At 43.6% G+C, this 14,089-nt stretch overlaps 1 protein-coding gene across 1 annotated transcript; it reads right to left on the reverse strand.

The window, feature by feature from the left end:
- Positions 1-282: 282 nt before the first annotated feature.
- LOC138246195 (serine/threonine-protein kinase SBK1-like) lies at positions 283-13,800 on the reverse strand. The gene is made up of 4 exons (XM_069200531.1): positions 13,612-13,800; positions 6,940-7,134; positions 5,383-5,585; positions 283-2,551 (listed from the first exon to the last, which is right to left on the reverse strand). Exons 2-4 carry the CDS (start codon positions 7,103-7,105, stop codon positions 1,931-1,933), a joined length of 990 nt encoding a protein of 329 aa, XP_069056632.1. The 5' UTR covers positions 7,106-7,134; positions 13,612-13,800; the 3' UTR covers positions 283-1,930.
- Positions 13,801-14,089: the final 289 nt, after the last annotated feature.

Raw genomic sequence — 14,089 nt, forward strand, 5'->3', positions numbered from 1 at the left:
ATTGCTTGTTTTCTCTACTATTACATTACTAGTACATCTGGTCCTCACTGCTCTTAAGTAAGTGTCAGTCCTATACTAGAAGCCTGCAACATGATATATCTTCTATCGATGCCATACATCTAAACATGTCTTGCATTAATTTGTATGTATTTGTGTGACACAAGATCTGTCACAATCTTCTCCACTGAGACACGGCACACAGTTATCTTCTGTTAGGGTGAGGATGCTTCAGAATTGCTAGATGCGCCTAAAAAAGATGGATGAAAACTAGAAGCAGACCAATGTATTTATATTTTTATTCAAATGCTCTTTTATTTGTATATATATACAACACCATATGCGTTTACTATAAACCGTACGTACTGTATATGTTTACCAAGGAGGGTCAGTTGTAGATTTTGTCAAGGCCTTTGTTTCACATTAGCACCATCATACTGGCCTAGTTCAGAATAGTGATGTTCTCTTCTTTAGGATTTCTCCTTTTGATTTCATAAGGTTCCATAGTTAACTCCATTTCTTAAAAATGTGATTTTCTTTTTTCAAACTGCGGTTTTTGGTTCCACTTTGTGGCATTCTGTGTAAAACTCTTTCCTGCGGGACAGTTTTTTAAGAGCATCATCATTTTGAGTTTCTCTCTGCTAGTGACTCCTAATCTCACAAAATCTCCCAGTTGATTATACAGTTATATTAGCTCTGTGCTCAAGGCCTACAAAATGTGGCACTTTTTTTCCCAAGTGACCTGTGGCCCCGTCACAAGGATGATTTTCAGTGTCAGGATTATGGGGAGATCGGTGAGGGAGACTGCTTTTTTCTTTGACCTATAAAGTGCTTGATTCCTATGTGGAATGTGTGATGCCATTTTCTCCTTCGTATCCATCAGCTAGGTAACGCTACTCACGTTTAAGAAGTCACAACAAGGCTGAATCTGGTGAGGTCGAGCGTGTTTAACAACTGGAAGGGGCCGCGCCAACCGGCTCTTTGGAACACCCATACCATTTATATATGCCATTTTCAGTGTACTGATCCCTTCAGATTAGGGAGTCCTTTCTGCATGCCCAATAGGTTTGGGAAGGATTGGCTTCTTGTTTCATTGATACAAGTAGAACTATCCCCTAAGAATGTTGGGAGACCCAATATAAGCTGATAAGACTATTAGATAGCTCAACATAATTGTCATAGAAAATCTGGTGGTGAAACTTGAAAGAATTAGCCAACCTTGTCCCATATTTTTCACATTTTTAGAACAATATGGATTAAGCACATATATGATTCCTTCACACAGTGCAAGATCCATGTTGTTGGAAATGCACCACGTGTCAAACGCGGATATGATAAACAGCTGAGCCGGATATCCTGGCTCCTTATGTTTAGAACAGTACTAACCCTGGGACACCCTTCTAGACACCATGCATGTGTAGCTTTGTCTACCAAACACAAGTCATTAAACAGAAAAGAAAAGAGTTTTTTGCACTGAAGCTAGACTCTGCTTGCATTCAGGGCTACTTTTCACTCTCTGTTCCATAGCGCTGGGCCCTAATTCACATCGGTTTGCATTGACTGGTCCTGTTTAGAAAATAATTCAAAGTGAAAATCTATCTGTGGTCTCCTATTAATGACCCTTGCTGTCATCATTAGGTGACTTTACTGTTCCAGATAGTTCATTTATGAGTTATGGGTCAGCCTCTTTGAATTCTCATTAGAGTTTAGAACTTCCAGCGCGATGTTCCTTCTCTTTTCCATGTAAACCGAACTACGTGCTCATCAGGAAGGTCTCATCAGACCAACAAGAGCCAAATTTAAAAAAGCTCACCTCAGAACTGTGGAAGGTTCAATATGCTTCCAACGGAGGAGAGCTTGAGCGGTACTGCTCTCACAGCAGAGGCTGTGTCCATTTGGTATGACTAGAAGAAAACAGGGAGCCAAGGATATCTTAGCGGCCTCTTTTTACCAGAAAGTTTTTATTGGTCACTCTGCCCTGCAGGTAGTGGGAGTTGTCTGGCTTGTTACTGTTATGTAGAATGACTTTCCATGGTGTCTTCAGGTAGTTCATGATTTCTTTTGGAGAGCACCTCTGGGTGGGCACTGGAGCCAGCAATTTCTTGAACATCTCCAAGGCCTCACTTGTGAACCACTTCCACTGAGCAGGGATCTGGAAAATCCGACTGCTTCTGTGCCAGCGTGTGTATTCCAGATAGTACTTGTCAGATGATGCTGCTGTGTTCCAGGGGAAGTACCCTGTGAGAATGGAGAATAGGAGCACACCAAAAGCCCACACATCCAGGCTGGCATGAGCAATCAGTTTGTCGGTATCGCCCAGAATGCACATCTCTGGTGCTGTGTAGGGCAGATTCTCTGGCATGGAGTCGACGGCAGTGCCCTTGGCGCATGTCAACCCAAAATCTGTCAGCTTGACTTGGCGACAGTCCTGGTCAAAGAGCAGGATGTTGTCCGGCTTTATATCACGATGAACCAGTCCTTTGGTGTCCATGTATTCAAGTGCACTTGAAATCTGCAATGCACAGCGTTTAACCGTCATCTCAGGGATTCCAATCTGGGAAAAGGAACATACAAAAGATATCAGAAAAAGGTTTGGAAACGCTGTGTTCACACTTCCCCATAACTATAAATTGTGCAGTAAAGTAACTGTAACTCATGCTCCTGAAATGCACAGTGTTGTCATCAATGATGTACTTTCAGATGTTCCAGTGATGTTATAAATGATGTCATAGAACATGCAATGAGTGATGTAATATGGAAAGTAATTAGCAGTACATGGGTAGGGTACAAGTTATAGTTACTTTACTGTGCAAGTTTTAGTTACTTCAAATAACTATAACTGTGGATTTCAGTATTTTTTTTTGTTTAAAATGCTATGCTTTAAATGACATTCTCATCTAACTATAACATCCTTTTTACGTTTGCTATTTTCAGTGTATTTCGAAGTTTTTTTTAATGTAATTGAGATATAATTACATTTTTTAATTATGATGTTACTCTAACCTGCAGATGTGCAAGCATGGGGCTGGCCATAGCGCCTGGGCTCAGGCCAGCCCCTGCATCCAACTACTGCGGGAGGTCCCTGCCGTGTATGGCTTTCTGCCGTGCACAGTGTAGGGTTGGCTGTAGGGGCTGGTTTGCAGCCAACACCCCGGGCAGCCAACTCCCTGTCCATGGCCATCAACTATACATGGCATGGGGTTGGCCGCAGGGCTTGACCTACACCCGCGCAGGCCTTTGTTATGTATAATGTTCTAATACCACTGGTGTCTCACGAGGGAAGCACACGTGGGACTCCCATGGGTGTCCAGGTGTGCCATCCTGGCACCCACGGTACACCTGTGGGATCGGAAAAAACCATTGCAAACTTTCTTTTTTTTTATCTTTGAGTCCCCACACCCTTAACTTGCCCCCTTTTAATTAATTAATTTATTTTAATTTTCAGGACAAAGGGATCAAGTCACAGTGCCCTGAAATGTCCGCCGCAACATTTTGCTTCATGTTGGGGCCAGTCAATTAAAGCACAAGCTCACACGAGGCTCACATACGCATGACAGCTGATGGGGAAAAAGGCCCTCTCAACAAATCAGATGGCTTCATTTTTTAATTTGCACTACCACAGGAGTCCTGTGAGACTCTTGCAAACCCAACCATCCAGATATAAAACTATTTTTAACCTTAACTTCTCAAAAACTCATGAACAGAGTTACACCAAATCACAAAAACACACTTTCTGTATAAAGATCTAGCTTCCTGCCAAATTTGGTGTAATTCCTTTCAACCATTTTCCCTCTAGCCGTTTTCAAAAAAGTATATGGACAATGCATGCGAATTTGTGTAAAAAAAATATATTCACTGAAAAACCAAAGGTTCCATGGATGCTAAGTTAGGTGCCCCCCGCCACGCACAGTTTTCTCATCAATAATTTCACTGTAGTGATATTATCAAGTGACGTTATAGAAGATGCCATCAGTGATGTAATATGTGGGGTAATTGGCAGTGTATGGCGCAAGTTATAGATACCTTAGGGCACTAGTTATAGTTAATTGGGATAACTATTACTATAACTGCTGAATTTCTATGGTTTTGTGTGTGCAAAATGTGAACCTAACTATAACATCCCTTAAACCTTTGTTTTTTTCTGTGAATTGCTATGTTTTAATGCTATTTCCTAGCTATAACTTCCCTGTATCCTGGGTGTGTGAGTGGGTGTGTGAGTGATTGTGTGGTTGTGTAAGTGGATGTGTGAGTGGGTGATGGATGTGTGAGTGGCTGAATGGGTTTGTGAGTAGGTGTGGGAGTGGTTGTCTGGACGTATAAGTAGGTGCGTGAAGGGCTCTGTGAGTCATTTTGTGGGTCTGTGAGTGGCTGTATAGGTGTGTGTGGGTGGGTGAGTGATTGTGTGGCTGTGTAAGTGGGTGTGTGAGTTGGTGTGTGAGTGGGTCTGTTGGTCTGTGAGTCATTTTGTGAGTGGTTTGTGGGTCTGTGGGTGGGTGTCTGAGTGGCTCTATGGGTGTGCGAGTGGGTGTGTGAGGGGTTGTGTGGGTGTGTAAGTGGTTGTGTGAGTGGGTGTGTGACTACATGTGTGGGTCTGTTAGCAGGCCTATGTGTTTTTTTAATTGGGGTCTGGATCTGCAGATCCACCCAAATTCATCCAAATCCGGGTGGATCCCAGGGAATCCAGTGGATCCGTGGATCCTCGCATGCTAAAATTGATTTCGTCATTTTACAGCTTGGCAAGGTTGACACTGTGTCAAACCTATGCTTAAAGACTTTGATGTACAAATGCCAAAAGACTTTGTCACTATCTAGCTCGGCATGGATAGCACTGTGCCTATCCAATGCTTAAAAACTTTGCTAGATAAACAGACATTTGAGGTGAGCAAATTTAAAGTCTCGCTGGTGTTGCAGGGTGCTCCTTACTAGAGCTGCTCTCCACCTAAATTTGGGAACTGCCCAGAGTTCTCTATTCTTTTTTGCATAATTTATGCGTCACTCTAACCCTGAAAGGGATATATATATATATATACATATTGTTTTGTCAGTCCGTTCCACTCCAATAACTCCGGTCCTCTATTCCCTAATCAGGCGATTTACCAAATAACTGTTACAAGCAATGCCTTAGAACTAAAATTACAGTTAAAATGGATTTTGGGCTCTCAATAATGTTTTGAAATGTACATTGAGCCCATATTATATGAACTGTAGCCGGCTAGTGTTCGCTGTCAGGGTTATGAGTGATGGGGTGCTATCTGCTGTAACCTTTAAGATGTTCAGGCTTTCACTTTTCAAACATGCTACACACACAAACCAAGGGATGAATCCTAATCCCACTGCCATCGCGGTAGCAGCCAAGTGCCCACACTTTGGAGTCTCTATAGTCACCTGTGGTTTCATGATGGAAAAGAGGTCATTGGCCATGGCCAGCTCTTGAGCGAAGACATAGTGAGTATCAGTTTGAAAGGCGATGCCGAACGTGCCGATGATGCAAGGGTGCGCAGAGAGACTAAGCGACACACAGTACTCCACAAGGAATGCCCTCAGCTCTGTATTGCTCTTCTGTAAGAATTTCAGGGCCATGGGTGTCCCTTAAGGAGAAAAAGAGAGAGGGGAGATGAAGGGGCACCTGCAAGTGGAAACAATTAACATGCAATGTGCACATGAAAGGTGAAAAGTGGACATTCAATATATTGAGTCACCGTCCAACATGTTAGAGTGGTAAATTGAAAATGGCCTCTAGGTATCACGGTGCATGCTACTCAAACATCAAGATGCATACATGCACATCCGAATTATCTTTCTTTAACCAAAAACCCATTGCGAGATTGCAGCCCAGGTGTGATTAGCAAAAATCATAGACAATGTCAATACCTTGCCCGTTTAGAGCCGATACCTATTGGCTTTGCTGCTGCTTGTTATTAGTTTACGTTTATAGTTGCTGCCAGCAGAAGGCGTGTAGCAACAGCTAAAATGGGGTTTGCTCTTAGATCGTGATCGATGGCAGTACAACAGCCTCTATTTCGGCATGGGCATTAAGACATTAATAAATTGCAATGGCTTTCGAAATGTAACTAACGTGTACTTCCTAAATGTCTCTCTGTAGGAGGTGCAGTTTTGATAGCCTGCCTCAGATTTGAACGTTGAGATGTATTGCTTTTACGTTTTTCCCTTTTAAAAAATCAGTAATCCTGAATGTGTTTAAATAGGACATTAACCGTATAACTCTACATCTACAGGCCACAGAACCTGTACTATTGATATACTCTATCATACGCTTCAACAACCAAGCTTCATGATGTAAATAAGACTCCATCTTAGGTTATAACACCCGAAACTCATGATGTACACAAGACTCTGTCTTAACTTACAAAACCCCAGCACCACGATGGACACAATATTCCATCTTGCACTACAACGACCAAAACTTCTGATGTACACAAGACTCTGTCTTAGCAGACAAAAACCCAGTCCTGTGATGGGCACACAATTCCATCTTAGACTGTAACACCGCACACTCATGATGTACACAAGACTCTGTCGTAGCCAACAAAAAACAAGTCCTGTGATGGACACAAGATTCCATCTTAGGCTATAACACTCCACACTTATGATGTACACTCTGTCTTAGCTGACAAAATCAAAACCTCCTGATGGACACAAGACCCTATCAGAGTCTTGAACATCTCGGCCTCATGATCTACAAAAGACCTTATCTAAGGCTACAATACTGTAGCCTCATGATGTACACAACACTTCAGCTAACAACGGGACCTTATGGTGAATACATTATTCCATCTGAGACTACAACACTGCAGCCTTCTCATGATCTGGAGACACCTGCTAAGACAACAAGATACACAGCTGGTAGTGGCACAATGCCATAATCACTACATTTTGCAGATAGGATGACTTGCCACATTCTGATAACCCCTGTGGTCTTACCTTGCGTGTGGTGCACGGCCAGCAGCACCTGCCCATAGGACCCACTGCCTAGTTCCTTGATGATGCTATAGTTGTCCTTCAGGTCAAGCCGGGGCAGGTTCTGGGAGGTTAAGAGCAGCATGTCTTCCAATAGAAGCCCACTCCTCCGTCTGCCATTGAGATTCATGTTCTCTGGTGGTGGTGAGTGTCCAAGCTCTGTGGGGACAGAAGAAAGGAGTTGTAGGTATGTTCAGGTGAACTCAGACACAACTATACCATAACAACCATCATCTGCTCACCATCCAAATAAAGCTTTTAAAACACAAGAAATTCCGTTCGCGAGACTGGAAAGTCAGTGGGACCCTTACTGGTTACTGATGCCTTCTGAAAGGCTCGGAAGTTTGGCGTTCAAGAGTAAATTAGCCAAAGGTCAGCCACATTTTATTTAGCTTTGCCCAAAAACGTTTACTTGTATCTTTTTGAATACTAATAAAACATTTTCAATAATACCTTTAAATCGACTTGCTTTGATGACACAAAGTTAGCAGATGAAACTAGAAGGAGTGAAAGAAAGTTAAAATGGAAACACAAAACATCAGCGACTGTTTTTATTTTATTTTTTAAAGAAGAGTGATTATCAGGTGTGGTACATTACCATATTAAAAAAGTGGTTCTACTAGGGCGAATACTTGTACAACTCATGGGCATTTGGACTGTATTCTGATACTCAATGGTCTCAGCTGGCCACAGAGTGCGCTGCTGATGGCTACCAAGATAACATCGCACATTTTTTTCTACGTTCTGATTAAAACATTCATAATCTTCCCATTTTCTCTCCATACAAACTTCTCCAGGTATTACATGGCACAATTATTGAAGGAAGAAAACGTCATGTCAGTGAGAAATGTGTGCACAACACAAAATAAGTTTCCATCTGAGTCGGCATTACCGAGCACCTCGCGATGATGTCCTTTTTTACACACATATACCTGGGTGAGTAGCGAGTAGAATTATGTCTTCCTTTTAAAGGGCATGATTAAGAGTGAGGGAGGGGTTCGGAATTTATCAGATCAGGTGCCATAATTATACCATATTCTGAGTTTTGGGGGAATAAGAGGTGGATCTTGGTAATTTCCACACCAAAGTTTGCATGTTATGGTAAATGATGTACACTTTTTCCCTCTTAAATTCGGGCAGGTTTGACCTGCCGACGTTTAAAGAAGGATGAGGTCTTTAAATGTCACACAACTCAGAATTCCAATCCCTGGCAAAGGGGCTTGTGCAGAGGTCTTAAAAAGCAACTTTGAAGTAGTAGAAACATTATTACCCCACCTCCCCAACCCAGTAATGACCACTTCTATGTGTTTTTACTTTATCCTCCTTAAAGAACATAATACTTTGCAATGCGTGTCAAGAAGAAATTCAACTGCCTCTTCTGCTGGCCTAGGTACTCTTGTATTCAGCGTTGGTAGTGGACTGATGGGTATAAAAATATCATAAAAGATTGGAGCAAAACAGATTCAAATTCATTGGAATGTCTGCCTCAGTCTTAAGCTCTAATTAAGGGACATATTAATGAGGGGCTTGCGCCGTTGGAGTGTCACTTTTATTCATGCTCATGCAAGGGTGCTTGGATTGGCGCTAGGCAGCCAGTTGTGTGCCAGTGCAGGGGAAAGACACAGGATTGCACCCTTTCGTATAAATATGGTGCATTCCTGCCCTTTTACATTGGTGTAGGGCAGAGTAGCAAGAAGACTTGTGGTGCTGCCCTACACCAATTCCCAATAAGTATAGGCTCTAGGGGCAGATTTAAGGAAAGTGGCGCTGCACCCAGTGCAGCGCCACTTTCCTTGCACCCCTTAGGGCCCCCTACCGCCACCGTGTGTGTAGCGTATTTAAAATGGGGTGCACCATGGTGCAGGGTAGGAGGCAATAGAGTCATTTTTTTAAGCTATTGATGCACTCTAAAAGAGTTGCGCCAAAGGCGCTACTCCTACAGAGTGCACACGTACCCATTATAAATAATGGTATGCCCCTTTATAGCACCTGCTCTGAGCAGGTGTTAAAAGTGCTAAAAAAATGGCACAAGAAAATATTTTAGATTTCCTTGCACCATTTTTTCAGCCCCCCTAATAGGTGAACGCCCCCCTTGCATACATAAGGATTTACAAAGTGGCGCAATGCATGTATTGCTCCACTTTGTAAATATGCTGCGGGGAAAATGCCACTTTAGCGCCACATTAGTCTAAAATGAATTACGCTATGTCAGCACTAAGGTGGTGCTAGAGGTTCTTAAATATGCCCCTTACTATTTAAAGAGCCGAGCAAATATTTAAGTATCAAAAATCTGCAAAATCGGTTTCCTTCATGGTATACACTGATAAAAATTGAATGTCACTTCGTCCCTTAGAGCATATGTATTGCATGTCGTCCGTAATAAACCTTCAATAATTTTGCATTGTGCTGTCATAATATTTAAAACAAGCTAACGAATAAAACCCCAGACCAGGCCACCAGCAACAAGTCAGCCTTCTACATGAAACTCTAGGCTTCACTATGACATTGTAAAATGTTTGTGCTTTAAAACTCCCACCTGTAGTCTCTAGTTCTACATCATCTTACTTTGCTATTGATTAGTAGAGAGCATCCTGACTCTGAGACATAACCTTTAAAGCTAATGCTCTGAAAACCAGATTCGTATAAGCAAGTAAACGTGCCAGCAAATAATCCGTTTTTTTAATCTAAAGGAGGAATTATTGCTGGCATCCTGTTCCATAAATGAGGATGTTACACCTCCAGATCTGGTCAGGCGAAGTTGGGGATCTGCTGGCCGGCACTATGTTCGGGACCTCAGTGCCCTCGAGAGGCTGCGGGTAATAAATGTCTCAATAAAGAACTGTGGTCCTTTCCACATAGAGCTCTGCATTAGGCTGGTTGTCTTAGGTCCATAGTAGGAGCGGGAGGGCTGGATCGACCCCAGATTTTTAAAATACCCATATAAACTACATTTACATTGACTTGTATGGTGAGGATGAACCGAATATTCTGGCCCGGGTCCGGCCCTCCCGGATCTACGTTGGACACCCTGCCTACCATTTTCCTCCACTCAGTGGCGGTCTCACTCCTCCCGTGAAATATGCTCCTAACAACTGCATTTTGAACACACGTCCGCTTTGCTGTTCTTTGGTAGACTTAGGTGAGGGGCTTCCTCCCGTCACAAACCGCGAGCAGCGGTCAGTGGCTTCACTATATATACACAGATTCAGAAGTACAGGGTTCAAGGTTGACTCGTGTGGTTCTCACCGTCACTTCTGTCGCCCTGGACTCACATGGAGGCACTCAGTGTCGGTGATTGTTATCAGGTTAACACTACCCAGTGGCGTGGAATGTGTCAGACCTCCAAAGATAACATGTGGGTGTGCTTGAGGGACCCTGGCTGTCTGCTCTAGAATTTAAACTCACGATCTCAGGGTTAAGGTGGAAATTAAATGGAACAGAAACACCTAAAGCAACGTCCAGGACAAACTGCGCACCCCGCGCAATGAGGTGCACTCTTCTTCATCCCCGTGAGAGGGGAGTCACCCCAGAGACAAGCATAAGCAGAGTAAAAAGATTTCAGATATTAGCAGAGAGAGCGCCCACAAAATCTGCATGGTACCCAGTGGAAGTTGAGAATAGGGCCGCATCGGTGCTAATGACGTGATGACAACGTCACGAACAATTGAATCACTCAGTCCTCAGCACTTGGGGTGAAAGGTGACCTCTTTCAAGCATTTTCAATCAGTCATATATTTCGCCTTCTTGTGGCTCATCAGTTTGATGCGTTTTACATGTTCTAAGAGCTATAATGTTGACATTAGGTTAACACGAGGCAGTGTAAAGTGAAGAGTTGTGTGTTAATAAAATATAGAAAAGTGCCAGGACTGTATCAAATTGGTGTAATTAGTAGTGAAACTATGTAAGGGAAAAAGAAAAGTAATGGTACTCAGGTAAGATAGTTCCCTCTCACTTCGACCCCTGATTGCAACGTTTAGTACAGAAGATACATTTATCGTGAAGATCTTTACGTGCAGAGTGTCTGGTGCATCTTTACTGGTGAAATTCGCCCTAGGATTAATACATAAACAGATGCTGTCCGCTTGCACATTTTCAGGCAGGGACTTCACTTTTAGCTTATAGGACTTGAAGCAAACCGCAGAATATAGCCGTACATAGAAGAGAGACCACCATATAATTGGCCTTTTCAGCCAGTCGTTTTGCACTGTTAGAGGTTGTTTGGAGCACGTTTTTAGCACTACCAGCACATTCTTTCTTAAATACAGAGATAAAACGTAAACTTTCAGGGGCATATTTTGAAGGTCCTTGCGCCGCTGGTGCTCCGCTTTGGAGGGGCACAGTGCAGACCCATATCTACGAGGCCATGCACAGCAACTTTGCATGGCTTTTCATGGCCTCATAGATAGGGTGTAAGGTAAGATGTTGCGTTGCCTTACACCGCATCAGGGAGGTGTTCCATAGGCATTGCAATAGGTGATCCCACGCGACACCCATGGGTTTTGACGCATTCCCAGATTTAAAAGGATCTGTAAACCTGGGAATACATCAAAGCTGTACGCCTCGTCAGGGCAGGCGTAAGAAGGAGAAATATCTTTATTTTTCCACTTTGTTTCCTCTTTCTATGTGTTCTGCATTCTGCAGCCCACATGGAGGAATTCGCCTCTCTGGATTGTTGTGTGCAGGAAGGTGCCCCTGCCTGCACAAAAACAGTCCTGCATGCAACGCAGGCACCCTTACACCATGGTGCAAAGATGACTGTGTTGGCATTACGTAGCGAATTATGTGCCAGTGCAGGGGGAAAGGACACAAAGGCACCATATCTTGTGAATATGGTACATTTCTGCCCCTTTGAATTGGGGTAGGGCAGTGTAACAGAAAGACTTGCAGTGCTGCCCTACGCCAGTTCCTTTAAAATATGCCACATAGTTTTTGCAGCGGTCGTTTGGTACAAGACAAGGGTGCAATGTAATCAGCACAATTATCAGCGTATTTGTTATCGCGCATCATTCTGCAAATAAAGAATGACGTCTAGAAAATGAAAGTGGTTTCCCTGGAATCACACATTTTTGTCTGATGGGGAAACTACAGTAAAAAAAGTTACTTACACGGACGGTGCAAAGTGCATTTTTAAAAGCACTTGACAGTCCATTTCAAAAAGTACTGTGCAAAATCTGTGACTTAAATCCACAAAAATTCAACTGTAGGGGCTCGTGGAATGATTTGTCGGGCAGAAAGCGGGTATGATAAGACTGACAGAGAAGATGCACAATTTTCATACCTGTACTATTGCATACGATGGTTGCATGCTTCCTGGACACGTATATAATGCTCTACTCTGCTCCCACTATCCTCAATTCACTCTGCACGTGTATTTTTTGTGAAGAAGTGTCACGCATGCGAGAACGTTGCTTCAAATGTAGTCTTATGCAGATCTGGGCAATTTCACAAATCGAGAAACAAATATCATACTGGCATAAATATATGACTTTCTGTATTGCTGCAACGTCCACATTGTTACGGGAAACCCCTTAAAACGGCCATTCTACTCAAGGCGGAAAGGGTGCGTTTTTTGTTTCTAATACAAACGTACAGTAAAACTCAAACAACTTTAGGGGTGAGTAATACAGTTGGCCGGTCATTCTCTTCTGTGCAGTTGAAAAGTGGAACTCTGCCGCCGCCATCTACGCTTAAATACCCTTCATTCGGTAAATAATAATAAATTAGCGAAGTCCCGATAATAACAGGTTGATATCAAAGAGCCCCCATTCTTTCATTCACTGGAGCCAGCCTTAAACTCGCCCAGCGGTTTGTCACCCACTGGAAGGCAATGAGAGGTTTCTGCTGGTCTCTATCTGGAATCCCTCAAAACAAGTTAGTGGGTGAAAACACATGGCGCCGAGATATGTGTATCACTTGCAGGTCAAAATTCTGAAAGCCTCTGGCATCCCCTTCTCCCATTTGCAGAGGCGCACCACTGAGCTGGGCTGTATAACATTATGACAATTCTTAAGTGCCCCTCGTTTTCAGCTGTTGGCGGACCAGGGATCTAACCAGAGCCACTGAACTGTTTGCAATTGTGCAGCTTTTTTGCAGAACTGTGGATTTGCCACATAATCCATTTTCTGCTGCATAACCTGAAGAATTTTTTTTTTTTTTAAATGTTTCTACTTCACACTGATCAAAAGTTACCAAAAACTTGGTGACATGGGTTTGCCTGCAGTGGAAGATCATGTGCAAAGGTTAACTGATCATCCTTTTTTTTTTCTTCTGCATTTGGTTGATAAACTGGTACTGAGGTGAGATATCTGCACAGACAATATTATCATGAGTAAAAAATATAAAATAATGAAATAATAACATCAACAAATGTGCCGCGTTATGCTGCATAATTTTCGTTTTCTTGCCCAATACTTCAGTTAACCCTGCCGCATTATTTGGTGGTCCCCTGTCGCATAATTCCAGTGGCCATGGTTTTAAAGACGATTTGCCCACTATCACACAATGCATCGAGTGTGGAAACAGGTAATGCGGCACTAGGCGTATTTGCTTTTTAGTGCACAGTGAGTTGTATATTATGTTGAAGCTGCCACCTAACACTTAAGCGGTACACAACAGGGGCGCCGGGAGTGGTCTTACCTGACCCGGAGCTTCAGCCGCGGACAGAGAGAGGCAGCTGTACACCGGTGTCTCGAAGTCTAAAGATGAGGCTGCAGGTGCCCCTCTGCTGCTGGCGGGACAAAGCGGGGGCTGTCAGTGGCTCTGCGCGCGCGTGTGTGTACAGTGTGTGTTCCTCTCAGCTTTCCCAGGCCTGCAGCCCAAGATCTCCTGTATCACTCCAAGGTACAGGCTTATAAGGCAGTGCCGGGACCCTCGGCCCCCTCCCAGCTGCGGGCCTGGGTCAGGGGAGGGGGGCTGCACCTGCCATTCACAAAGGCTTCTTGGCAAGGCTGTCTCTATACTTAGCCTCCCACTGGGAGGGAGGGGGCGCGCGCCTCTTCCTGGACCCAGACCAGCTACTGTTGTTTGACAATTTTCCCGGTTTCTCTGAACGGGAACAGGAGCCAGCTGTTCTTGCGGACAGAGGCGGAGTGGCACATAGGAGAACGAACTGCAC

This window comes from Pleurodeles waltl, chromosome 7 (genome assembly GCF_031143425.1).
Source record: "Pleurodeles waltl isolate 20211129_DDA chromosome 7, aPleWal1.hap1.20221129, whole genome shotgun sequence".
Classification (NCBI taxonomy): domain Eukaryota; kingdom Metazoa; phylum Chordata; class Amphibia; order Caudata; family Salamandridae; genus Pleurodeles; species Pleurodeles waltl.